The sequence below is a fragment of the Lemur catta genome, chromosome 1 (assembly GCF_020740605.2).
Source record: "Lemur catta isolate mLemCat1 chromosome 1, mLemCat1.pri, whole genome shotgun sequence".
Classification (NCBI taxonomy): Eukaryota; Metazoa; Chordata; class Mammalia; order Primates; family Lemuridae; genus Lemur; species Lemur catta.
The window spans coordinates 64,287,098-64,312,858 of NC_059128.1; the positions used below are offsets into that span (position 1 = coordinate 64,287,098).

At 40.2% G+C, this 25,761-nt stretch overlaps 1 protein-coding gene and 1 long non-coding RNA gene across 2 annotated transcripts in view; one reads left to right on the forward strand and one right to left on the reverse strand.

Annotated features, from left to right (window-relative positions):
- Positions 1–1,315: 1,315 nt before the first annotated feature.
- On the reverse strand, positions 1,316–12,656 carry LOC123640472. The gene is made up of 3 exons (XR_006735983.1): positions 12,516–12,656; positions 11,116–11,340; positions 1,316–1,350 (listed from the first exon to the last, which is right to left on the reverse strand). It is a non-coding gene; the product is annotated as an uncharacterized LOC123640472 (long non-coding RNA).
- Positions 12,657–14,043: 1,387 nt separating this feature from the next.
- The window catches only part of LOC123630197, a 154,958-nt gene continuing 143,240 nt past the window's right edge, over positions 14,044–25,761 (forward strand). The window contains exons 1-2 of the mRNA XM_045539553.1: positions 14,044–14,049; positions 18,013–18,490. Of these exons, the coding sequence (XP_045395509.1) occupies positions 14,044–14,049; positions 18,013–18,490 (484 nt within the window). The remainder of the gene's footprint in view (positions 14,050–18,012; positions 18,491–25,761) is intronic.

A 25,761-nucleotide genomic window follows, 5' to 3' on the forward strand; every position in this document is an offset into this window, starting at 1 on the left:
CTTCTCTGGCTAGTAGCAGAAGGGCAAGTCAGAGATTCAATGCATAGAAAGGATTTGATGTGCTAATGCTGACTTGAAGATGGTGAGGGCCTCATGGCAAGGCATGTGGGCAGGCTCTGAGAGCCGAGGGTGGCCAGGCTCACTGCCAGCAAGGAAATGGTGACCTCGAACTTATAGCTGGACTATAATAAATTAATAGTATAAATAAATTTATTTATAGAATTTATTAATAAATTCTACCAACAATGAGAGTCAGCTTGAAAGCTGATTTTTCCCCAGATCCTCCTGATGAGAACGCAGCCTGCCTGACACTGTGGTTTCAGCCACGTGATACCCTGAAAACCCAGCCATGCCATGCTGGAATTCTGACCCACAGAACTGTGAGCTGAAAACTGGCTGCTGCTAAATGTGTGGCAATTTGTCACACAGAAATAGAAAACTAACACAGGTATCATGACATGGCAGCTACCTTCCCCCAGAGTGAGCAATCCAGGATAGAATAAAGAGGTAGCCACAATTCTTTTTGTAGAAAAACAATGCCACAGTCCATTTTTTAGAAGTCACTAAGTCACTAAGCCCAGTCCACACATAGAGGAGAGAAATTAGGCAGCATTTTTTAAAGGGAAGAATATTAAAGAATTTGTAGACATTTAAAAATCACCACAATAAAAATAGTAATAATTAATGTTTTCTTATTTTTAGTATTGGTAGGTAATATTTTATTTAATCCAAATGACCACCTTCTAAAGTGGGTAGTGTTTTTACACATATTTTACAGACAAGGAAACTGAAGCATGGAGAAATAAGTAATTCGCCCAAGGGGATGGCTGGCAGCTGATTATGCCCAATTCCAGTCTCCAAATTTTAACTCCAAAGCCTGAGCTCCTACCCAGTACGTTAATTTTAGCAATGCATTTTAAAATATGCTTCATAACAGAAACCTGTGAACAAAATAATAAAATATTGGCCAATAAAAATGAAAATATAATTGAGTGAATTCATAATTAGTTCAATAATCATTCCCAGAGATGACCAATTAATGGCTAATTTAAAGTCTACCCAGAAGGAAAATTTCAGCAGTTTGTTTAAAATTCTATCACCTATAATTTTCACTGAAACAGCTTATTAATGCCTTGAATATTAACATCAATGACATGCTCACCAAATTAATAAATGTCAAGAAAGTAGTAGAGTAGCTAATATACCACATGAAAGAATCAAGATCTGAAAGTTTCAGCTGGATATGGTGGCTCATACCTGTAATCCCAGAACTTTGGGAGGCTGAGGTGGGAGGATTGCTTGAGGCCTGGAGTTGGAGACCAGCCTGAGCAACATAGCAAGACCCCATCTCTATAAGAAAAAAAAAATAAAAAGTTTGTAAAATGAATTTATTTACAACTATAAATTATTTAAAAAACAAAGCTGATTTTCTTGACACATAAGATCCAAAAGTTTCTTACAGTATACAATTATAGGCCAAATCTTACCCAATGACAAATTTAGAAGTTCAACACTTGTGTACTGAATTGGGAAGAAGTAACTTAATATTTGCACTTACAGAAAACAATTTTAGACAGGTATTTGTTGACTCTAAGCTTAATATATGTCAACTCAGTGATGTGCCTGCCAGAAACTTGAATAGAACCTGTATTAGAAGCAGAAGTTATGCTACTCAGAACAAACCTAGAGAAATAAATTCGGTACTCATTGATACATTGAAAATGGATGCAGGAATTTACAGAGAACAGATTGCAGTAGTCTTAAAAAGCATGTCAAAAGAAACAACTAAAAGACCTGGGAATATCTAATTTGGAAAAGAGAAGAAAAAAAGGAGAATATATTTCTTGACGCAAATACTACAAGAGCTGGTATGGAAAAAATATTTCATGCTATTTTGTGTAGTTTCAGAAAGTAGAACTAAAATAAATGGATAGATATTATGTGGAGGCAGGTTTTTGATCAGCATAAGAACTCTAACAATTTCAGTTATCTAACAGCAGTCCAGGCTGCCTTAGCATACGGTGACTTCTGAGTCACTAGAGAGATTCCAAGGGCAGCTGAATGGTCACTTGTCAGGCTTTTGTAGAAAAGATCCATTTTTGTAGGTGGAGAGTCGGAACAAATTGTGTCTAAGTCACCTTCAAACTCGGAATGCCTTCAGTCCTATGCTATGACTCGTTGACACTCTTCAACCTTAACTTCCACTGTTTGGCCTATTAAACTATGCCCATCAGCCAAGCGTGGGTGCTCTGTGCTGTCTATAACTACCTTTCATTTCTTGGCACTGTACTTTTTCTCATCCTCATCGTTTCACTTGGACTGATATTTGCCGTCTCATGAGACTGGCAAAATCATACCCATCCTTGAAGATCAAGTACCAAGCTATCTCCTCCCTGACACTTTGTCTAATAATTAATCTAATTACCCTTTTCACTTTCTTAGTGCTATGTTCATCTCTGTCGTATAGCTTTATGGCATTCTGTCTTGTATTTTACATTTTATTAGCTATTTTTAGTCCCGATAAAATTGAAAGCCACTTGAAGGCAAGGACCATAGATTGCTCATTTCAGCATTCCTGTGCAGTGTTAAGTACAATGACTGCCCTAATAGTATATGCTTATTAAACTGGATTAGACAGAGTTACTGCATGAACTCAGCAGTGAAATTGGAAGGATAATTTAAATATATTTCCTGATTAAATTAACTTCTGAAGCAGAATATTTATGCCTTTCCTTCATTGTCCCTACTAGTTCTTTTTCTTTTTTCTGCCAGATTTTTTTTTATTCTGGTAAAATATATAATGTTACCACTTTACTCATTTTAAAGTGTGCAATTGAGTGGCATTTAGCACAGTCACAATGTTGTACAACAATCACCACTATGTAGCTCCTGGACTTTTTCATCATCCAAAAAGGAGATCCCACACCCATTAAAGAGGCATTCCTCATTCTCCCTCTCCAGCCCTTGAAACCACTAATCTGATTTCTGTCTCAATCCTCCTAGTTCTTCTGAGCTCTGACACAGAGTTTTGTGCCAAGCAATTTTTCAGTGTATATTTGTTGAACTGAATTTGAATAAAAAAGCACTCTCAGAAAATACACATGATGAAAGAGCAATAAAGACTAAGAGAGATCTATTGTTTAAAGTGTAAATTATTTTAAAAGGAAATTTTTTAGCATACCATTATATAGAAAAATGTTCTTATCAATCAAGTACTTTAAAATGTAAAGTTCTATGTAAATCTTTAAAAAAATACATACAAATAAGAAAATAGCTGTGCAAAAGTATGTTGGAAGGAAGTCCTTTAGAGTCTAATTTTGTAATTAGGATTTCCTAATTTAATCTAAAATACACATGAATGGTTAAGATAATAAAAATATATTTTAGGAATTATTCTTGAAGAAATATTAGATTTTTCATATATTCTTCACTGTAATACTTTATTTTATAATATTCAAAATACTCTTGTTTCTGATTTTGCCTTCTTAAAATAAAACCATTTAATAAAGGAGAATTTCTTTTTTACGTACTTGTGTGATTTCTGGAAGTTGGAGAATACATAGGGGTGAGTTTCCTAAACCAATTGTCACTTCCAAGCAAAAACCCCATTTAAAATTCTGGCATCGGTTTGTAATCTCATCTATTAGTGGTTGCAAAAGACTGAGTTTGGCACATGAAAATATTCCTTTAAGTTAATTTTCTCTTCCTCCATGGTACCATCCATACCTTTATAATTTTAGGGTGTGTTTTACTCCTGCTACTGGAATTTCTACTGGTTTGTGCTTCAGTTTCTCCACCTAATAAATTAGTCTAATAGATCTTGTAACTTAGAGGGAACTGTAAATTTTTGTTCAGTACTAAGAGCTGTCTGAGAAGGGTTTACCAAAGCATAATGATGTGCAAGTGACAATTTAAGTTAATTAAATTCAGTGACATTAAACTAACCATAAAACTCCCAATGTGTACAAAATGACTCACTTCTAACAAGCTCTATTTAATATCATGAAATTGTAAAGAGCTATGATTTAGTTAGATATTATTCCAAACAATCTTGAGACCAAAATTAAGAGAATTTTTTTTTTTCCTGAGAAAGAAGAGTGCTTTGCTGTCATGGTTATTTTTACTTATTCCATTTCATTCAAGACATTTCTTAAGTCTTATTTTGTTTCTTTGTATATCACAATGGAATGAAGGAATTTCTCAAATTGTTCTAAATGGAATTAGAGAAGATATAAGATATATAAAAGGAAACAGCTGAGGGGGGAATCTTTCAAAAAGCAACAGTGAGCATTGATGGGAAGGTGTGGTAACAGTTATATGACTAGAAGAGATGTAAGTGGATATCCTTTCTGGGGCTTACCTTGACAAGCATCTTAAACATGTGCAGACCCTTTGCATTATCGATATCACTTCCAGGAATTTATCCTGTGGAAATACATGGAAAAAATGAGATAAATGTGTAAACAACAATGTTCTCTCAAGTGTTATTTATAATGGAAAATGAACCCCAAACAAACCTAGAAACAACCTAGGTTTCCAGAGATGGGGTATGAAATATTATACAGCCATTAAAAATAATTATATAGCTTTATATTAAGATCGTGGACAGAGGTTACAGCATAATACTTAATGATAAAGGCAGTTTAAGAGCAGTATTCACAGTACGAGTTCATTGTAATTACATAGATGTATGAAGTTTTATAAAGATGAACAATGAAATTTTAACAGAGATTACCTCTAGGTGGTACAGTTATGGAGTTTTTTCTTCCCCTGTTTGCTTATCTGTATTTTCTAATTTGCTACAATGATCATAGATTTCTTATGTAATTTGAAGGCAGAAATTTTAAATATTTTTTTGCGAACTCTAAATTTTTCATATGAATTACCTAAAACCTACTGCATGTTCCTATATGACTATATAAACTGCAAAAATAATAAATATGGATAGATGGATGGATAGAATGGAAAATGGCTCCCAAATAATAACATATTGCTGTCCTGCTACTCATACAGCCCACCTTATTTAAGAAAATTTGTGTTGGGAAAACTCATGCTAAAATATTTGAAAATGAAATGACTTTATTAATTTTGAATGACTATTTTATTAATTTTTACATTTAATATATTTAATGTAAGTTTCATTTTTTAAGAGAGATATAGTGAGCTCATGTCTTAGTCTGTTTGGGTTGCTATAACAAAATACCATAAACTGTGTAGCTTATAAATGATAGAAATTTATTTCTAAAGTTCTGGAGGCTGGGAAGTTCAAGATCAAGGTGCTGGCAGATTTGATGTCTAGTGAGGGCCTCTTCTCAGGTTTATAGATGGCACCTTCTCACTATGTCCTCACATGGTAGAAGGGTAGGATGAGCTCCCTTGGGCCTACCTTATAAGGACACTAATCCCATTCATTAGGGATTAGTGTCCCTCAACATCTAATCACCTCCCCAAAAGCCCCACCTCCTAATAGCATCACCTTGGAGGTCAGGATTTCAACATATGAATTTTGGGGACACAAACATTCAGATCATAGCAGCCCAATGCATTTTAAACTAAATAACATGACCAAGTGATCTTGGTGCTGTCCCCCACCCCTTAGGGCTTAGACTGGAAAATTGCAATGGCTACAAAAACATATCAAATGCTCATGGATCTTCAGGTGATTATGGCTTGGCTGATCTGGGCTGGTTTGGCTGGAGAGTTATGCTTCCAGATGCAAGATGGCTGAACTTGGCTCCAGGCTTTGGATTGGGTTAAAATCTGCTCCATTTATATTTGTATTTGTTCTGGGGTCCAAGATGAAGCAGCAGCACCTGGGGCATGCTTTTCTCATGGCATATCCCTGGAGTACAAAACTCAAGCCAAATTACACAAGTACATTTATAACTTCTTCTTACTCCCATTGGTCAAACCAAGTCATGTGGTCAAACCTAAAGTCAGTAGATCAGGAAGTCATATTTTGTCCCAAGGGAAAGGAAAGTGATTGAATGTTGAGTAAACAATACTCCTAATTATCACAGCAAATGAACAGTGACTAGGAAGTAACCTATAACCCATTACATGAAAAACCACGTAAAAGGAGACTTTAATTTTGGTGTTGAGAGAAATCTTAAGTCAGTTCTTGGATGAGCACTTCCATGTTCTGCTTTTGCTTTCATTATCACATTACTTTCTCCCTTTTTCTTATCCCACTATCTATTCAAGTAAACCATTTGCCCATACGTGAGCCACTACACTATGGTAGCAGACATTCTTTGTATACCAATATAACTATTATGGACAGAACGTTTATGTTTCCCCAAAATTCTTATGTTGAAATCCTAGTCCTCAATTTGTAAGTATTAGGAGGTAGAGCCTTTGGGAGGTAATTAGGCCATGAAGATGAAGCCCCACGAGTGGGATTAGTGCCTTTAACAAAGGGATCCCAGAGAACTCTCTCAACTTCTTTTTTTTTAATTAAAAATTTTTAATTAATTTCTTTAAGAGATAGGACCTCACTCTGTCACCCAGCCTGGAATGCAGCGTCAGGGTCATCACTCACTACAGCATCAAACTCCTGGGCTCAAGGGATCCTCCCACCTCAGCTTCCTGAGTAGCTAAGACCACAGGTGCATGCCAAGACACCAGGCTTCAAACTCTTTTCATCATGTGGGAATACAATGAGAAGAGGCGTTTCAGCACAGAATAGGGCCCTAACCAGAACCTGACCAGGCTGGCACCCTGATCCTGGACTTCCAGCCTCCAAAACTGTGAGAAATAAATTTCTGTTGTTTGAAAGTCACCTAGTCTACGGTACTTTGTTATAGCAGCCTGAACTAAGACAATAGCTTTCAACAGAATGAAAAATATCTATTCTTATCATAATTGGACAACTTCACAGCAGGTCTACCCCCAAGAACAACCAAAATGAGTTGAATAGTTCTCCCAAAAGAGTAGCTGGTTTAAGATAAAAGAGAGAGTAGTCACAGAAGTTTTTCCTCTGTGACCTGGGAGGGCTTCTCCAATTGCTGAAAGGAAAAAAACACAAATTAAACATGATCAAATTCTCTCCAGGTGAAAAATTAAGAATCAAGAACGTCACTGGAAAAATGCAATCATCCCTCCTGGAGAGCAGTCCTCTCTGGCCCCGTGGCCCCTTCCACGTCTCTCCTCTATCCAGCTGCCAGGGTTCTCCAGCGCTCCCACGTACTCCCGTTGTCCCCAGTGGTGTGCAGGTTATATTGCATCATGCATAACACAAGGAAAATGATGACGTATTTTCTTGACATCTGCTTGAATATGCCCAACGACACGGATAAGAGGTAGAAAGGAAAGAATACAAATGAGTGACGAGGAGATCTATCCTGTCTCATGAAACATTCATCACAGCAGTAGCTTTGGACTGATTCTGGTAAACATAACACAGTTGTAGAGGGTACAATCTGCATAAATTTGAATTCTTGCCAAGAATTTGTGCTTGAGGAGAGAAGACTGTGTAACAATATAATTAAAGCCTAAGGTGCAGAGTTAGAGGAAGTGAATGGAGTCCTGCCAATTTTGCTGAAACCAGTCCTTTTGGAGGTTCCTTCCTCCTTCTTTTTTCTATTCATGAATACCACAGGGTGGTAATGCTCTGAGGCATTATGAAGAAAATGAATAGTCAAGGGATATAAGTGGAGGGTGGAAGGTGAGGGGTTAGAGGATTTCCCCAACACCCCCACCCCTGAACTGGGATGACAACAGTTCCTGCCCTTCCTATCCAAACCATTTCACTTCATTTCTTTAGTTCCCAAATATCAGAATGTAAAATAAACCAAAAAAAACACACATGTTCTGATATTTTCAGTTATCTTTGCCTAATATATATCTGTCAAATCGAGATCAGAATTTATCTGAATAACGTAATATTTTTAAGGAAAGGAGCATTTTTGTCAAAATTCTATAAATAAAGAAATAGAACATTTGTTATAGATCATTTGAAATCTCTTATATGTACCCAATTATACATTCTATGTGGTGTCTGCAGCAAAAGCCAGCACTTTGTGCATTTAGAAGTCATGCTGTTAGAATTTTGAAGATTTAATCCTAGACTGGAGATGAGGGAGTCAACTTTTAACATGTTAGGTGAAGATAAATAGAGAGATGAGAAATCTAATAATTAACACAAGAATTTGGGGACCAAAATTAAGTAAATATCTCCTGCTGAAATTAAGCTATTAAATTAATCATATATTAGTAAGGTTTGCATTATTAAATAAAGTTTAAACATTATAAAAGTATGTTTAAAACAACCACTGTAGTAAAACAACGATTTTTTTTTATCCATAGGAGCACATCATCTTGCTTGATCTCTCAGCAAGTATTCAACACAACTGACCACACCTTCCTTCTTGAAATACTATTTTCTTTGCCCTAGAATTACTCAACCCCTTTCCAACCTGGAAGTCACCTTTGATATCTCTTCCTCCTCAACATGACCTCTTAATGCTGTATAGTTTGTTGGAGCTGAAAATGGTCTTTCACCCCAGTCATTCTATAATCATTCTATACTATAGCATTAAATACCATCTAAATGCTAATGGCTCCCAAATATATAATTTCCAAACAGGTCTATTTTCTGAGTTCTATACATGTATACTAAACTATTTGACTCTTCTACTTTTTTTCTCTGCCAAGATCTCAACTTTGTGTCCAAAATAGACTTTTAAATTTCCTTCCTGAATTTCCAACCATACCAAATAAATGAACGACATCATCTACTCAGTGGTTTAAGAAAACAATATGGAGATTGTCATTAATATTTTCATCTCTACTCACAAGCCATTAGTAAATTTTGTTTTTCCTACCTCCAGGATCTAGCTCAATCTGTCTACCTTTCCTCATCTCCCCAGTTTTAAATCTAGTCTAAACCACTTTCATCTCTTTCACCTGTATTACTATAATACAACGGTCTCCACAGTGGTTTCTCTTCTTTTACTCTTGATGTATTTCAAGCCATTTACCCATACAGCGTCACTCCTGCGCTCCACAAGCTTCAGTGGCTTCCAATAGAACTAAAAAGATAAATCCTGAAGGTATAGCATGACCTGGTCCCTCGGCTTCACCATACTCCTCTCACTCATTATGTTTTAGTCACTCTGGTCCATCTTTACTTCTGTGATAGCACTGAACTCTTTCCCACCTCTGGGTTTCTGCTCCTGTTGTTTCCACCTGGAACGTTCTTCCCCTAATCTTTCCTTGGCTAACTCTGATTCTTCCTTCACCTTCTCGGAGAGGTTGCCTTCATGAACAAACACCCACCACACTGCAACCAGATTATGTCCACCTACTATTTATGAACACCCTTACTTCATAGCATGGGTCATAGTCGGTAACTTGTTTAAAATCTTTCCACCTCATCAGACTGTGAGGTCAATATGTCAGGAACCTATTCCTCTTTTTCATGGCTGAATCCCCAGTGTCTATTACAATGCCTGGCCTAGAGTAAACTTTTAATATTGGGTGTGTGATTAATTCCAATAACACTTTATATGATTTCATGTTCCAACTTTTTTTTTCAGTTGAGCAGGTTTCATAAACACTCTAGTTAGTTATTCTATTTATTATTTATATATAATACGCCATCGAATAAATATGACAAAATGTACTTATTTCCCCATTTTCTAAAAAGTGTTATCTATTTTCCCTATTATAACTAAATGTTATAATAGAGCTATTTCCTTTTTTTTTTTTTTTTAAGTATCTCCATGAGAAAAACTCACAGAGGTGAGACTCACAGGATTACAGCTTCTAAATATTTTTTCTCCATAAGATCACCAATTTTTCTTTGGAAGTGTTGTAACAAGTTATGGTACCCCAAGATAACTAATCTTGGATAAATTGGCCATACTTTTTAAATGCTTATCAAAGAAAATACACCTGCTCTATGTGAATTGCAGGTCCCACCACAAAGTCTCTCCATGTGGGTCATATATTCATTCTGAGTCACAACTTTATTGACACTAGTGAAGTCTAATTTCTTGTAAGTCCTAAGAACCTTTCCCATTATATTTTATGTGTGGTAAAATTATAATGACACCAGGCTGTCTGTCGGGAAAATATATTTATTGTCAATATGATATTATATATCTAATCTGGAGCCAAAGTTTTTAATTGATTCAGATATCAATTAAAAGTAATGAAATGACTTGTTCTTTTAACTTTTAAGTTGTAGCCACAAACTCATTGCCTTTACTTAAGGAGGCAGTATAAAACTTGAATTATGAACATTGTAATGTTTTTCAAAAAAGATTTTTAAAAATGCTATAAACTGAGAAAGGTTTTCAAAAATACTTTTTTTAAACAAAAAAATGAATATATTAACTTTCAGGTGGGAATAGACATGAAACAAGGAGTTAGTATTTTTAGAGCCCATGGCATGCTTAAAGCCAGGGGTCAAGGCCCTAGCAAACAGAACTGTGATTCTACTTCTCCAAAGAGGCCTGCTTTCGGCCAGGTCTGGTTGGTGAGTGCTGTGATGGGGTGGACTGGGATCTGATCCAGGCCAATTGGCTTCTGGAAAACTGGGACAGTACCATGCCCACAGTGTACTGGGGCTCTTCAGGGATGGACATAACATGGTTCCTGGGTTCCCGTACAAGTTCACCCCTGGGACTGAACTCGGTTTTCCAGAGCTATTTACTTCACTGATGAAGCTCTTTCTCTCTCCCTCCCTTCCTTCTTTCCTTCCTTTCAATAAATAAATAAGCTTTTTTCCAGGGCTTGCCCTGCCAGACACCATAGAGGATATAAAGAAGGTTCCAGCAAGGCCTCAAGAAGGACAAATTAGATCTGTGCATAGATACTTGTACAGTATAAGCAAATCATGGTAAGAGCCAAAGGAAGGATGCAGGTAAATGAGTGAGAGAGGCCTCTGGCTGATACGAAGATTTCCACAGAGGAGGCATTTTAGACAGCTCCAAGAAAGAGGGTAGGATTTAGCTACACAGAGATGAGGCCTGGAGATTGGAATAAGACAGGGCATCAAGGGCAAAGAAAATTTATTTCACCTTTAAAGTGCTGTTTGTCTTTCTCCAGTCTTTCTGACTGGGCATCCTAGGGAAGTGCTTCTTAAACTTTAATGTGTAAATGAATTACCTGGAGATCTTGTTAAAGTGCAGATCCTGATTCAGCAGGCCCGGGCTAGGCAGGAGAGTCTGCATTTCCAGCAAGCTCCTGGGTAACGCTGAAGCTGCCAGTCCGAGAAGAGAATTGCACTTTGAATAGCAACATCCTAGGCCTTATGTTTCCAAGAGGGGCAGTCACAGTGGGGAATCACAGGGCCATGACTGGCTGTGCAGCTTTGTTTGGCCTGAAGAGCTTCTGCGGAGAGAGCAGCAGGCGCTTCTTACACCGTTAGTCTTTCGGGAGGGTTCACGGACCATAACGAACAGAAGAGAAAGAGCTGATGTATGTAATACAGGAGTTCTCCCCATCTCAGATTATGGATGGATTGCGTCATTCTATCCTCTCTAAACCAGTAGCACAGAAACTCTGTGTGAGATAGTAGCCCTGTGTGGTTGCTGACTCCCTGTGTCTCAGCAGAATAAGGGATTCTTTGTTAGCTCAAAGCCTAGCAGATTTTCTGGATCTTGGTGGAGACAGAGTAATTTTAAACTAAAAATAGGTCCTTCAAAAATACTGCTGAAATAAATAAAGGAAGCATTAATTAGGATCATTCAGTCTACCGAGCTCTGAACTTAATACAACAAACTATTTCTGAGTTAAGGTAGAGGCCCTGCTGCTGCAGAGGGTGGTTAAAACAAGCTTTGTGTATTTTTATTTTTCTGCTGGATATTATTCTCTAAGACTTCTAATTCAAACAACTCAAGAAATAAGGGAAGAAGAGCCATACTACCTATTTATGATCAAAATCCAGAACTAGTCACTATTAAAAACAAATTTATGGCATAGAAGAAAAATCCCTTAGTAAATCTTGAGCCATAACTTCATAAACACAAATGATAGAATCTCTAAAGTATTCATCTACATTCTTTGGCCTTTTCTTTGGAAATATAGTAATAGGCAGAAACACTAGGACATATGGACAAGAGAGGTGAAAATGTTTTAAAAAGCAGTTTCTATGTATGTAAAATTGCTTTTGAGAAAGAAGAAATGCTATATTCCATCTGTGGAGATAAAATAGGATTGCCAGTGGCAAAGGCAGGGCTTCTAGGAAACAGCTCAAATTGGAAATTCAAAACACACTCTCAGTTTTCCCCTTCCATTTTTCTTGAAGTTACCAAGACGGGTAGTCATGGGATGAAAGTATTAATAGCAATATTTATTCAGCATTTGCTGTGGCCCAGGTACTGTGCCAAGTATGTTGCATATGTGTTCCCTTTTATCCTCCAATTAAAACCATAGGTAGATTGTAATATGTGCATTTTAGAGATAAGAAGTCTGATTGTCAGAGAAGTTATAGAATCTGCTAAGATTATAAAGCAAGAAGGAGTTGGAAGAGTTTCAAACCCAAATCCATCCAATGAAATCCATACCTTTTCTACCATGGCATGCTGCTTCTAAACACCAGACTGATGTCTCTTGCTGAGGACAGTTTGTTCTTACGGCAGCTGTTCTTATTAGATGTTAAGCCACATGGGAAAGTCTATGGGGTTAGCGACACTTTACACTTAAAGACCTTTAAGATTCCTCCCAACCTTTACATACGCCCTCCCATCACAATGTCTTTGTACTTGCTATTTTCTCTGCCTGAAATTCTCTAGCTTTGCTTTTCATTTGCCTATTTCACTGTTTCAGATTTATCTTGCAGACCTCAGGTTAATCATTATTTCTTCAAAAAAGTCTTCCTTTCCTTTGTCCACTATTTGTCATATACACTTTTAATAGCATGACATACCTTTTGATGATAAAACTTATCACAATTTCACATTTATGTGCCTGTTCTCAGTATCTGATTTCTTATCTCTAAAGTGAACTATCTCTTGATTCACCTGAATGGTGACACGTTGTCATTGTCTCTTGTTGATGTCCTACTGCCTCTGTGCTGGGCATTGGGTGAGATAATTAAAGACCCTTAAGACTTGTTCCTGGCACTCAAGGAACTAGCAATCTAATTGGAAGAATGTGACTAAGAAATATGAAGCTATTACAAAGCAACCAAGTTCAGGATGTAACCAAGTCCTTTTGCAAGACAAAAACTGCTTTGTTTCATTTTTTCCAAGAAACTGTCTTTCCTTCTAGTCTATGTCTCATCTATATGCTGGCATATGAAAGCTGAAGCAGCTTAGGGGACAAAGTAATAGAGACACAGAAACGGAAAACCAATACATGTGAGAGGGAAGAAATGAGAACCATAGTTTGCCACGTCTCTCACAAATGCTCTGTCTTATGGTGAATGGCAGTGGGCCAAGGCTCACCAAATTTGATGTCAATAGTCAATGTTTATCCTGGTTCTTAAAAGCATAGAAGAGAAAGAAACCATATGTTTAAGTAAATTAAAGACAGAATGTTGTACTGTGGCAACTCAGTCAAAAAAAAAAGTGGACTCCAGTTATAAAATAGCTAGAATCTTGAAGGACAAAACCACAGACCACGGCTAATTGTGTAGGAAACAAAATATGGTCCCCAGCATAAACTCCATAAGCACGTCTGAACTCTCCAGGTCTCCCAGACCCCATCATAACGATGTCACTAAAAGTGACAAGTCTCATTCCAAATTTACAAATGCCACATACGAGCAACAGCCACAGATCTATCCCTAGCCCTGGGGATGCTCACTGCTACTGCCAGGGGAGCCATTGCAAAAAGCAAAACAAAATCTGAAACTGTAAAAGAATCCATAGCTCTAAAGAAAAAGGATGAGAAGAAATTACAAAATGTAGAATGATACGGAACTAAACTAAATGTTCCTGTTCCTTAATATATTATTTCTACCCCTCACTACCAGAATTCTTTTTCTTGTCATTTTTCATACTCCAAATTTTTATTATGGGAATGTTCCTTTGAGATTAAAATACTCTTAAAATTGCATATATGTTTGGAAAGGTTGATAACATTGCACATATGAGTGTGAGTTAATTTAATCAAGTTATATTTTACTCAGTACTTGTAGTAAACTAAAGGAAGGAATGCTTTTTTTTTTTTTTTGGAGACAGAGTCTTGCTCTGTCACCTGCCTAGAGTGCAATGGCATCAGCCTAGCTCACAGCAACCTCAAACTCCTGGGTTCAAGCGGTCCTCCTGCCTTAGCCTCCTGAGCAGCTGGGACTATAGGCAGGTGCTAGCACCCCTGGCTAATTTTTTATTTTTTGTAGAGATGGGGGTCTGACTATGTTGCCCAGGCTGGTCTTAAACTCCTGGCCTCAGGCAATTCTCCCAACTCAGCCTCCCAGAGTGCTAGGATTACAAGCATGAGCCACCACACCCAGCTAGAATGCTGATTGTTAAGAACAGGGAATAAAAGACAAACTAGGTGAGATAAGAAAACTAAGGCCGGACAGAATGAGGACAATAAGCACATGGAAAAGAGTTTCAGGAGAACACTGGAGAAGTAAGGTACAGAAGGAGCAGAAATAAAAATGATTATTTTCACCTGTTTCAAGACCAACCAAGGCTGGTGCTATATTCACCAAGAGAAGAAGAGAAATTTCCTCCTTTTTCTTCACCCTTTTGCGCAGAATGGGTCCAACTCCCAGGACCAGATATGAATCTGGTACTATTACTAACTTCTAACATTAAATAGGTTTCTTGGAGCTAGCCTAATGACATAGCTTTTGTAGGAAAACAAATGGTATTCTAAGCAACCTAAAGAAAGGACTCTTCCAGCTCTAACAACAATGACTAATTTGGGGACATATAATTAAGATTGAAACATACAAAATTTTCAATATTCAAGAGACTATGAGCAACAAAAATGGCAGTTTCATATGGTTCAATGTTAAATTTGTTAAGTTGATGATTTACTGAATTTCTTACCTCAAATCACATCATAAGAATGAAGAATTTGAAAAGCTATTAGCTACACTATGGGGTAGAAGAATTTACAAAATATATAGAGACTTCACTAGTTTTGAAGATATACTGTGAGTGATGATGTATATGTGATGTTCTTTGAATAGTTATGTTACAATGCCCAATTCCAAATCAAGCTCTCTGTGTCTGTGTCAATTAATTCCATTTGTTATTTAGACAGCACTTTTTTCTACAGCCTTAAGCAACCTAAGACATCTAAATCCATCGGTGTTTTAAGTTGAGGTCGACAGTGAGCGTTATGAGTTTCAGGGTTACTCTAGATGAACTCAAGCTTTTCTTCTACCAATTAATACTCACAAGGAGGCTTTTGCCATGTGTCCTAGCAACATTACAACCATGAGTTCACTTATGTCACAGGGAAGATGGCTTTTATGTTTTCCTTTTCTTCCCCCAGAATATAATAGCAAGTTAAAAGTCTGACTTGGCATCTAGATGAACTATGATGTCTTTTTCAGTTCTATAATTTTATGATTAGACTTTAAGGAACAATACAAAACAACTATGTTTGCTCTCATGCATAGGGTATTTCTGTAACTATCTGCAAGAAACAGGTAAAAATAGTAGTTCTTGGGGAAAGAAACTTGCTTTTCCCTGTACTGAGCTTTTTTGCACTGAACTTTTTTTTTAATACCAAGCCTTATTTACTAATACAAATTAAAAATACAATTTAAAACTTAAGCAAAGCATTTTGCTTGTTAAAGCAGAGTCCCTCCCTGTATAAATGTTTACATCCTGTTCTTGTTCTTCTTTATGACCTTACCATTATTGTGATTTTTAAAAATAATAATTCTTAGGAACTGTCGGGGGTGGAATAGAGACACAGAAGATTTTGATGATGGAAATTGCTATTTATTCTGCAAATATTTGTAACTACCTGTTATGTGATAGTTCCCTGGGCTAGGTACTTCCTCCTTTTCATGACTTCTGGAAGGTTTCTTGTGTAAACACACAAGCATTTTTGTGTCTTTGAGAGTTCTACATGCTTCAAATACTTCTCATATATAAGTGGTGGTCTGTTCTCCATGAACGCAGCAACCGATTAGCTCACCCGCAGGAGAATCACCCACTGCACTGAGTGAGGTAGGTCCCAGGTGCCTGGTTGAGGCAGACGCTACACTGATGACCTCTATGTGAGTTAGAGGGCACTGTATACAGAGGAGGGGGGAGTCATCTTGACTAGATCTTCAATATTGAGAATAGGAAGATGAAAGGGAACATAAAAAAAGAAAGTGGTGAAAGGAGGGGGTTACTGGCGATAGAAACTAGTACAGAAATACCTTACTTCACAAAATTGTAGAATTACCCAAAAGCTTATTCCAAAGTTTTGTAAAAAGCATCCTAACATACAAAGAGAGCTTGCTAAATCAAAGCAGCTTGCTACTTAAGACAATTTTTGTAAAGCAATAGGACTTCCTTATTTCAATTCAGATTTTATATAGATGATAAGAACTAACATTTTCAAAGCCCTTAGACATGCAATATTTCTCTGAATCCTCACAAAAACTCCATGAGAACTGTTTTCTATTCCACAGATGAGGCAAGTGCAGCTTGCCCATGCAAACTTGATGGGAAAAGGCTTAAGTTTAGACTGGGACCCTGCAGCCCTACCAGTTGGCACTAATTAGCCCCATCACTTGTCTCTCCAGAGATAGGCAGAACACATGTGGCTTTATCAGGGAAATCTCTCTGATTTTCATGAAACTACAACAGTGAACATGTCCTAGGTATCCCCATTTCTCCCATTCTTTTCCCCCAAACCACCTTCCTGGGTCTGCTGCAGGGCCCACCTTCCTAGAGTTCAGTTTGGATTACGCCACTCTCTTCCCCCAGCATTTCTGCTAGCTCCACACAGCCTATAAATAAAGTGCAGGCGCCACAGACTGGCAATCAGACCCTCTGCCTGAACCCCCATCCTCTATTCAAACCCTCTTCCCATTTCACTATGCTGATTCTTGCGCTTTATACTCCAACCAAACAGACCTGTGTAGCGCCACTTAACACCTCAACAGGGCCAGGCTAGGGTGAGGAGGGATGCAAAATTTAAGGGTTCACTAAAGAATTCGGTAACCAAGATTAATATTTTAATGCAGTATCTAAAAAAATAAAAATTAATGCCAAAAATGCATGATGAAAAAATACCAAAATTTCAAATAAACACAGGGTCAGTATTACTGGTTTTTCCTTTTGCTTCACACTCCAAAATGCCTTCCAGGGGCATTGTTACTGATCCTGCAGTGACTCCCCACTTAGATACTTAACGATGTTTCCCAAATGTTACTTCTCACAACCCCTTTCTACATTAGTAACTTCTCCCTTCTTGAATGCTTCAGCATTTATCTGTAGCTCTCTACTGTCAGGAAAACCCATTTCCCCTAGTAACTGGTAGTACTTTGAAGGCAGTCTGAATCATCTTGGATCCTTTCCAGCGCCTTCCCAAACCACCGTGGGCACTCAGCACCTCTTTGCTAAAAGAATGCAGCATCACAGCTCTCAAATCGGTGTCTGTGAAGTTCAGCAAGAAAAGGACCCAGACATGTTTTGTTTGGTCCCGAGTGCTCTGAAAAGATTGAATTTATTATCAAGATTTAAAAATAGGGATGTTTTACATGGAAAAAAAATCTAGATCTCTATCATTTCTTGAAAAATCAGAAAATCTAGCAAAACCAGGTCGGAATTCGTGCATGATCGCAGGGGGCATTTAGAGCAGAGCAGCGGCCCTGCCTTTGGGGCTCTCCAGTTCGCCTCCTGCCCGTTTCACTCACTTACATTGCCTGCCAGGCCCCATTAGCTCTGAGTTTGGGATCCTAAGCATAAAGGAACGAGTGCACTGGATAAAAACCCATCTGCTGGGTCCACTCGGTTTTTTCCGGGAGAATAAATGTTTCCTGGTTGTCCTTTCGAAAATAGTCTTACAGGGAGGCTCGTAGAAGCAGCCCACCTTCCTAGCCCACAAACTTCCCACAACCTGTGAAACTCGCATTGGCCCTCACTCACTGATCAGTTTCTCCCTGGTCCTTCGCTCGGGGCGCCCGCGCCTACACCGGCCCTTCGCTTCCTCCCCTCATCCAGCTCTCTGGAAGCTGGGGCGGCTCCCGGCCCCCTGCCGCTGCTCTTTGCCCCGGGCCAGGGCGCTCGGGCTCGCCCACGGCGGCACTGGGCATGCTCAGAGGCAGCCGCGGGGGCAGGTTTGCTCCTCGGGCGCTCGCATTCGGCGGCGGGCGGGCGCTCGGCTGCAGCTGGAGCTCCGGCGCCCGGAGTTAGAGTTGCCGGGAGTTTCCCCCCACCCCTCCCTCTGCGCGCGCGGCAGCAGGAGCCGGCGCGGCAGCCGCGAGCGGCGGGGAGCCAGCACCCGGGGCGGCTGAGCCTTGTTCGGAGCCCGGAGCCCGGATCTCCGCGCGGGGCAGCCCCCGGGGAGGAGCCTCGTCGGCTGGGACGCGTGCCGCGCACTGGCACTGCCGGGACACGAGCCAGGCTGCACGGTAGGGCCCGGGTGTGGGGACCCGGGCGGGCAAGGCGGAGGCCAGGCCGGGGGGGATGCGGTTGCAGCCACTCTGGCTGTTGGGGCGCCTGGCGCTCTGTCCGATTGGGGCGGCTCGGGTAGGGGCTGGCTGCGGGGCCAGATGCTTTCAAGTTGGCGGGTGGCGGGAGATGGGGCTGCGCGCCCGGGTGCAACTGTTTTGTGCGCGCAGAGAGGGACTTGGGTCCCTGCTTCGCTCCAGACCTGGGACCGGGTGTTTGGGCAGGATTGGACAAGCCGTGGAGCGGAGCAGTTTCCTCCGAGAAAGTTGAGGATGGAGCCCTTGTTTCCTCACTGTCCCTGAGGTAGGATGGGCCCCGAAGGTGCCGGCTCGAGGCCATCAGTGTGGGGAACTCAGTGGGTCGCTGCGCCCCTAGGCTGAGCTCCCCTGCCCCCGGCAGAAACCTGCGAATCACCCCTATCTTTGCGAACCCTGGCGTCTTCTAGGAAAATCATTGCTGCCAAAACTGTGCCGGGCCTTTCTGGCGGGCACGGCTTCCTGCCCCCTGGGCTCTTAGCACCGGACAATGCCCCCTCTCAGACCTCAGACGTGGTCAAGGGCGCCAGGTTCCGAATTCGCGCCTGCAGTGCACGCCAGAATCGTGCCTCACACACACGGCGGGGCAACGTGGCTGGAGTAGGTGGATGGCCCGATTGTTCCTCTAGCCCTTCCTAAGGTTCACAACACCCTACTACCTCATCCCATTCATCGTCTCAGAGGACGGTACCTGGAGGTGGACAGTTGGAATGACATTGTTTCTTAGGAGAGGACGCCTGGGGTGTATCTGCCTTTGGTTCTGGCTCCAGGACTTTAAAACGAACCCCCTCCCCTTTCTATTGTGCTTCCTCAGGGACTGGATGGGAAAGAATAGGGCCGGTGGGGCCCCAGGAACATCCATCTCATTCCACTGGCTTCCAAGATCGCGGTCTGGGCAACCCCAGGACCCTGGAACTGGAGTTGTGCAGATTGCAAGGGTGTGGAGGATGACGACGGTTTCCCCTGGCTCCACTTTTTTCACTTCTTGTTTTGAGTTTTGGGGTTTTGCCTGCACACTAGTCAGAGCTGTGCTGTCATAACCCTGGGGGTGGAGAAGCTTCAGCCGAGGCAGTGAGCCGCTGTTCGCCTCGGAGGCTGCTAGTGGGAATCGGTCCAGAAATGATTATGCAGGCTAGAAATATGCCTCTCTTTTTTTCTTTTTTTGGCTGAACACCTTGGCTGTTGAGTTTGTGTGTTAAGTTCTTAAAGGGACACTCTTACACTACTTAAGTGTTGGGATTTAGGGGTCACCATTTCTGCTGCATGTTTTTCTCTTTGCTTTTTCCTTGGGAGTAGTCTGCTTTGGGGCAGATTTCCAGATGTGGGAATCACATGGTGTGGATACCTACACAGTTCTAGAGTCAGACAGACTTGAGGTCAAGTTTCAGCTTTACAGCTGATGACAGTGCTGATGGTCAAAATATTAGCCACTCTGAACTTCAGCTTTCTCTTCTGTCAAATGGGAATAATGGTGGCCTTATCTTCCTCCATTGCAGGTTTGTTGTGAGACTTGGATGAAATAATGGAAATGAAAAGTGCTAAGAAACTTTAAAGCACCATTCATTTCTTAGGTATTATCTCTGTGCTCTTTACTCAGGTATTTAGAATTAATTAATCCAAAATTATAAGAAGACATCTAAGTCTTCTTCTCTCTACCCACTCCTCATCAAGTAGTTTAGTTGCTTGAGTCTTTGGAAGTAGCTATTTACCTTTTTTCCCACTGTATCTTTAAATCCATCTGTCTTTTGATTTTAAGTGTCAGAGCTCCAGTCCTCATATTTATCTGAGGGAGGCAGCATGATATAGATTACGAGATGACCGGGGTTGATTTATCAACATTCATGGTCCTGGCCCCCAGAATTGGCACATCAGCAAGGCCTTAGTTTGAGATCCAAGGTTGATGAAGTCATCAGCAGACCCTGGGAACTCTAGACTTGACCTCTAATAGTGACCTTGAAGTAAGGACTCAACGCAGCTCTAGACTTGACCTCTAATAGTGACCTTGAAGTAAGGACTCAACACAGCATCTGTGAAGTCCGTCAATGAGATTAAAAGCCAATCCCAGTTGGAGGCAAGAACAGGTGAGTTTGTCGCTCCATTAATAAGGCTTTAAGCAGGCTCCTGAGCCACTCCAGGTGCTGCTGCATCTTCCCTAATCCTAGGGCAGTGGTTCTCACACATGGGCATCAGAAAGACCTGGAGGGCTTGTTAAACCACAGATTGTTGGGCTACACTGCCAGAGTCTGATTCTCTAGGTCTACGGTGGAGGTCTAAGAATTTGCATTTCTAACTTGTTCCAGATAATGCTAATGTTGCTATAGACCCTGCCTGTGGAGTCACTTATGAGTGAGAGTAAGAGAGATGAGCTTTGTTCTGAAATGCCATTATTTTACTACCTCATATATAAAGACAGATATTCTTTAGGGCACTTTGGGAAGTTAGTTCCCTTAAGCATTTTATATTCCAATACCTGTGCTACTTACCATTGTCCAGTTTTAATGTTAATAATTCTGATTACTCTTCAAATGAATGAATTTTACAAAAAGATAGGATTACCCCCTTCTTTTCATACTGTAAAATACTTAGTCTCTGGTTTCTGGATCACTCTTGGGTATCCTGAGATTGGCAACCCTTATATTGATAAATCCAATAACTACCTTATTTCTTTCCTTTGGGGACCTCAGACATTTGAGGAAAGAAGGTTACATACAATTCTGACCACTTGAATCTTGTAGTTGGAGGACAGATTAAATCATTTAGGAGCAAGTTTGAAAAGAATTTGCAGTGGTGTCTTCCCTCAATGGACAGCTTACCCAGGCCTGGGTGGGTGGTGGGTGGCGTGAAGTGCACCCCATTGCAGATATCCCATGGTAGTTAGACCCGGGAAAGACCTTTTGGAGGAAGGTGGCATTAGCAGTGGCTGAGACCCTCTCTCACTTTCCAAGAGGGTGGAATGCCAGCTTGCAAGGCAGCTGTGCAGTATCAGTGTGGTGTCCTGTGTAATTTAGTTTATAATCAAGCACTGTTTTGACTCAACCCAATCTTCAGCTCTTCTTCTTGTCTCCCAAGCCGTGGTTCCGTGCTGAGAGCTTGCCATGACTTATGATGACCTAGATTGTGGCCTTGAATTTTAACTGCTTTGCATCAGAGAGGCTTTGGGAGTCTGCTTGAGTCAGGAGGGTTTTTGCGATAACATCCTAAGGAAGAAATAAAGTTTACGTAACGTAGCACCCAAATGGACTAGGTTTTCAAGGAGGTCAGTCAGCACTTTGACTAGTTTTTGTGTTGTGCCAAAGGGGATCCCAGCTGACCGTCATGCTTTATCTAAGCTGTCCATTTGTGCTTTGTTTTAGTTTTAAAATGATTAACACTAGAGAAACCTATCAGTAAATCAGAAACCTATTCAAAAACTCAAGTGTACCACTTAGTGTTCTGCTAGATAAAACTGCAAGGCCCAAACCTGTCTTCCTGACAGTAATCAGCACTCGGTGAAGGAATAGCCTTCAGGTTGTAATTCTTAAGATTCATTAGCTGATTTAAATGGTTTCTCCCACTTAATATAAGTAGGGAACATTTCTATTTTAAAATTCCTTCCCATAACTTGATGTTTATATTTTGGGTGTTACCCCTACTTTTTGCTGTTGGGATTTTTTTCCAGTGTGAGGGAAACCTCTTATCACTGTTGTTCACTTTTCTCAGTACATGATGTCTTTGCTCCTTTTAATCAATCTGTTGTGAGGTAGTCATTGTGATCCTTTATTTCTCTTTGGTCAACAGGACTGTTGTTACTGGGTCACAGAGAGTCAAGGCCCATTCCTGGAACACTATTCTCAATGTTCCTAGAGGGTGCTTTTAAAACTCTGGTTGAACTGCACTAGCTCAGTTCTAAGATATATTTTTTCCAGTTTCAGAATCCAGAGGGGTCTTAAAAACTATGAACACATTTAATGTATGGTTTCTCTTCTTTTTCTGTAACCTGGCATGTTAATAGAGTGTCTACCAATTGGTGGCATCCTAAAACAAAGCAAATTTAGTTCCTTACCCCACTAGAAAATATGGTTTCTATTCCATGCTGTCCAGCCAATAGAATTGAGCAGCAATTGAATTAGCTCAGCAGTTCCCAGAATATGTTGGAAGAATGTTGTTGGTGTGGTTATTAATAGGGGTGCTCTTAGCAAGGACATACCAATTTGGGAAACACTGCCTATTATTTTTTCCTCTTATAGGGATTCTCAATATGGGCGTCATTATATCAAAGACTCTGAGAAGTACTATAGTTAACAGTATCAACAACAACTTGGTTATATTTATTTAAGTCAACGTTTCCCAGAACGCTGAACGTTTTTAATGTTATGTAAGTATCCTTCAGGACTCCATCACTAAATTAGTACATTCCAACTATTCCAATATGTTGTTTAACACCATCTATGGGTGGGGTGGTTTCACCTAGTATAATCTCTAATATTTAGGGTTATATATTAAATATAGATATTAATTGACGAATGTACTCTATGGGTGATTACTTGTTTTTTATTTCAGAGTAGAGGAATATTTTAAGCTGTGGTGGCAAAGAAAGTCTCCAAGAAGGAGCTTGATTGTGCTAATGGAAATAGTGGGTAGCACTTTTCTAGAGAGAAGGGGCATTTTAGGTTGGGGGATAACGAAGCAGGAGTGTGAAGACTTGTATTTGTGCCCCATATAAATAATTTTCAGCACATACAAGATAAAGGATTGTGCCTGGCACAGTGTGAGACTTAGTGAATCTGTGGTGGTGGTCAAATAACCTATTCAGTTCTTCCTTTGTTCTGTAAATGCGCTGAAGTGGCAGAGGAGTTCTAGTGATGACAGGAGAGCAGGTGAGGATAAGCAGGAGTGGAGGCACAGCACTCAGGATGAAAGCAAGGGGGCGTGCATGGGACAGAACTCAAGAATGGAAGTATTCCCGGGCCGTTAGTCATTAGGGAAATGCAAATCAAAACTGCAGTGAGATGCCACTTCACACCACCAGGATGGCTAGGACCAAAAAGACATGTAATAACAAGTGGAGGACATGGACAAATTGGAACCCTGGCACATTAGATTGCTGACAGGAATGTCAAATGGAGCAGCCACTTTGGAAAACAGTTTGGCAGGTCCTCAAAATGTTAAATATTGGCTTCCTAATGGCCAGTTCCACTCCTGGGTATACACCCAAGAGAACTGAAAGCATGTTCATGCATACACTTGTATATGAATATTCATAGCAGCCTTATTTTTAATAGCCCAAAAGTGGAAATAGCCCAAATGTTCATCAACTGAAGAATGGATAAAAATGTGGTATATCCATACAATGGGAAACCATTCAGCCTTAAAAAGGAATGAAGTTTTGATTCATGTTACAATATTGATAGACCTTGAAAACATGCCTTGTGAAAGAAGCCAGCCACAAAAGGCCACATAGTGTATGATTCCATTATGAAATGTCAAGAATAGGAAGATCCACAGTGTCGGAATTAGATTAGTGGTTTCTAGGGGCTGGGGAGAAGGAGAAATGGGGAGTGCCTGTGGATGGGTATGGGGTGTCTTTTTGGGGAGATGAAAATGTTCAGGAATTAAATGTGGTGATGGTTGTACAACTTTGTGAATATACTAAAAACTACTGAATTGTACATTTTAAAAGGGTGAATTTTATGGTGTATGAATTGTATCTCAATTAAAAAAAACAAAAGAAGAAGGTAGCTGGGGCCAAAGAAGAGTGAAAAAAAGTAATGAGAAAAATTCAGGGGTGAGGTATCAGTTTCAGGCTAAATTTTCTGCTACTGGGAAAAAATATCTGGATTATTCATTTCTCATTGTTTATCTTTGTGTCTTCTAGGATTCTCCTGTTACTATCTCATCCAAAAGTCCTTTCTCTGAGTTAAAAGGGTTTTGTTCCAAGTTGCTCCTGAGTCAGTGGGGGTAGTTTTCATGGCAAATGCCTTATCATCTTTAAATTTGAGTGTGTTTCTGGATTTTCCTCTGGAGATGAATTCCATAATTAGGCTCCCTTGTGTGATCCACCAGAGGGCATGCTGACTATGCAGCTTGTGTTTAGCTTCTCCCCTAAGATTTGACTGTGGTAGACATTTTACTGTCATCTTCTAATTTGTTTGGGGAACTCCATCAAGACTGTTCCCTGCCTTTTTTTAAAAAAATCTGACTGTTTCCAAACAGGGTTCGTGGGGTACTTGGCATTACATGAACATCAACATATTTAGGTCCAAGAGTCATGATACTAAATGAGGTTTAACCCACTGGGGCTGAGGCATTTGAGCCCTGGATGGAGACACGCTTCTCTCTTTAGCAGTGCGGTGTAGCTGCGCTTCTCAAATGTGTGTTCGGGAAGCAGTTGCCGATTTTGTCAGAATGCGATTCTGAGTCACTGGGCCTGGGATGGATTCTGATATTCTGCAGTTCTGATATGCTCCCCCAATGTGGATCACATTTTGAGTGGAGAAGATGGCTTTGGAATGGGTCCGAGCTGAGTGTGAAATATGCTTCACTGTTGCTGTGCGGTGGGACCTCGGACAAGTCACTAACATCTGAGCCACAGTTTCTAATCTGTAAGATCAGGGTAAGACTGAACTAGAAAGGTGCCTACCATGATGTGCGCGGAGTGTTACATGTTATTTGCCTTCTCCCCATAGGGGCCGAGAATTCCGTGGTGAGGATTAAGGAACAAAACATATGGAGGAAAGCCAAGGCCAAGAGGTTTTTGATTTGTGTGGGTGGGGTCAGTATGGGGACAGGGTGTGGGAGAGAGGGTATGAATCCTAGTTCTCAGGGAAAAATTAATTTGCTTATAAGTTTTCAAATTACCGTAGCTTTGGTAAAGTCTCTGTGCTAGTCTCAGCTGAGTCTGGATCATTTTTAGTCAACATGTTTGGTCTTTACTCTGCTGTCATGGAGTTGGTTTCTTTTTGACCATAAAGTCATCCCTGAGCTTCTCTGGTGGTGCTGTAGTTCCTTGGGGTGGTGGGATCTGCCCATCCTTGCCTATCTGCTTTCCATCCCCACTTATTGGCACTTATCTCATAGGAAAGCCAGAGGAAATAAAGGGAGTGAAAATGCAAACCTTTGAGCTTCATTAGCAGCATGAGTTAAAGTTTCCAGGGATGAGGTTGAAAATATTTGCTTCATTGTTGACTTCAGAAAATCTGGGCCTTTCATTAGTTTAC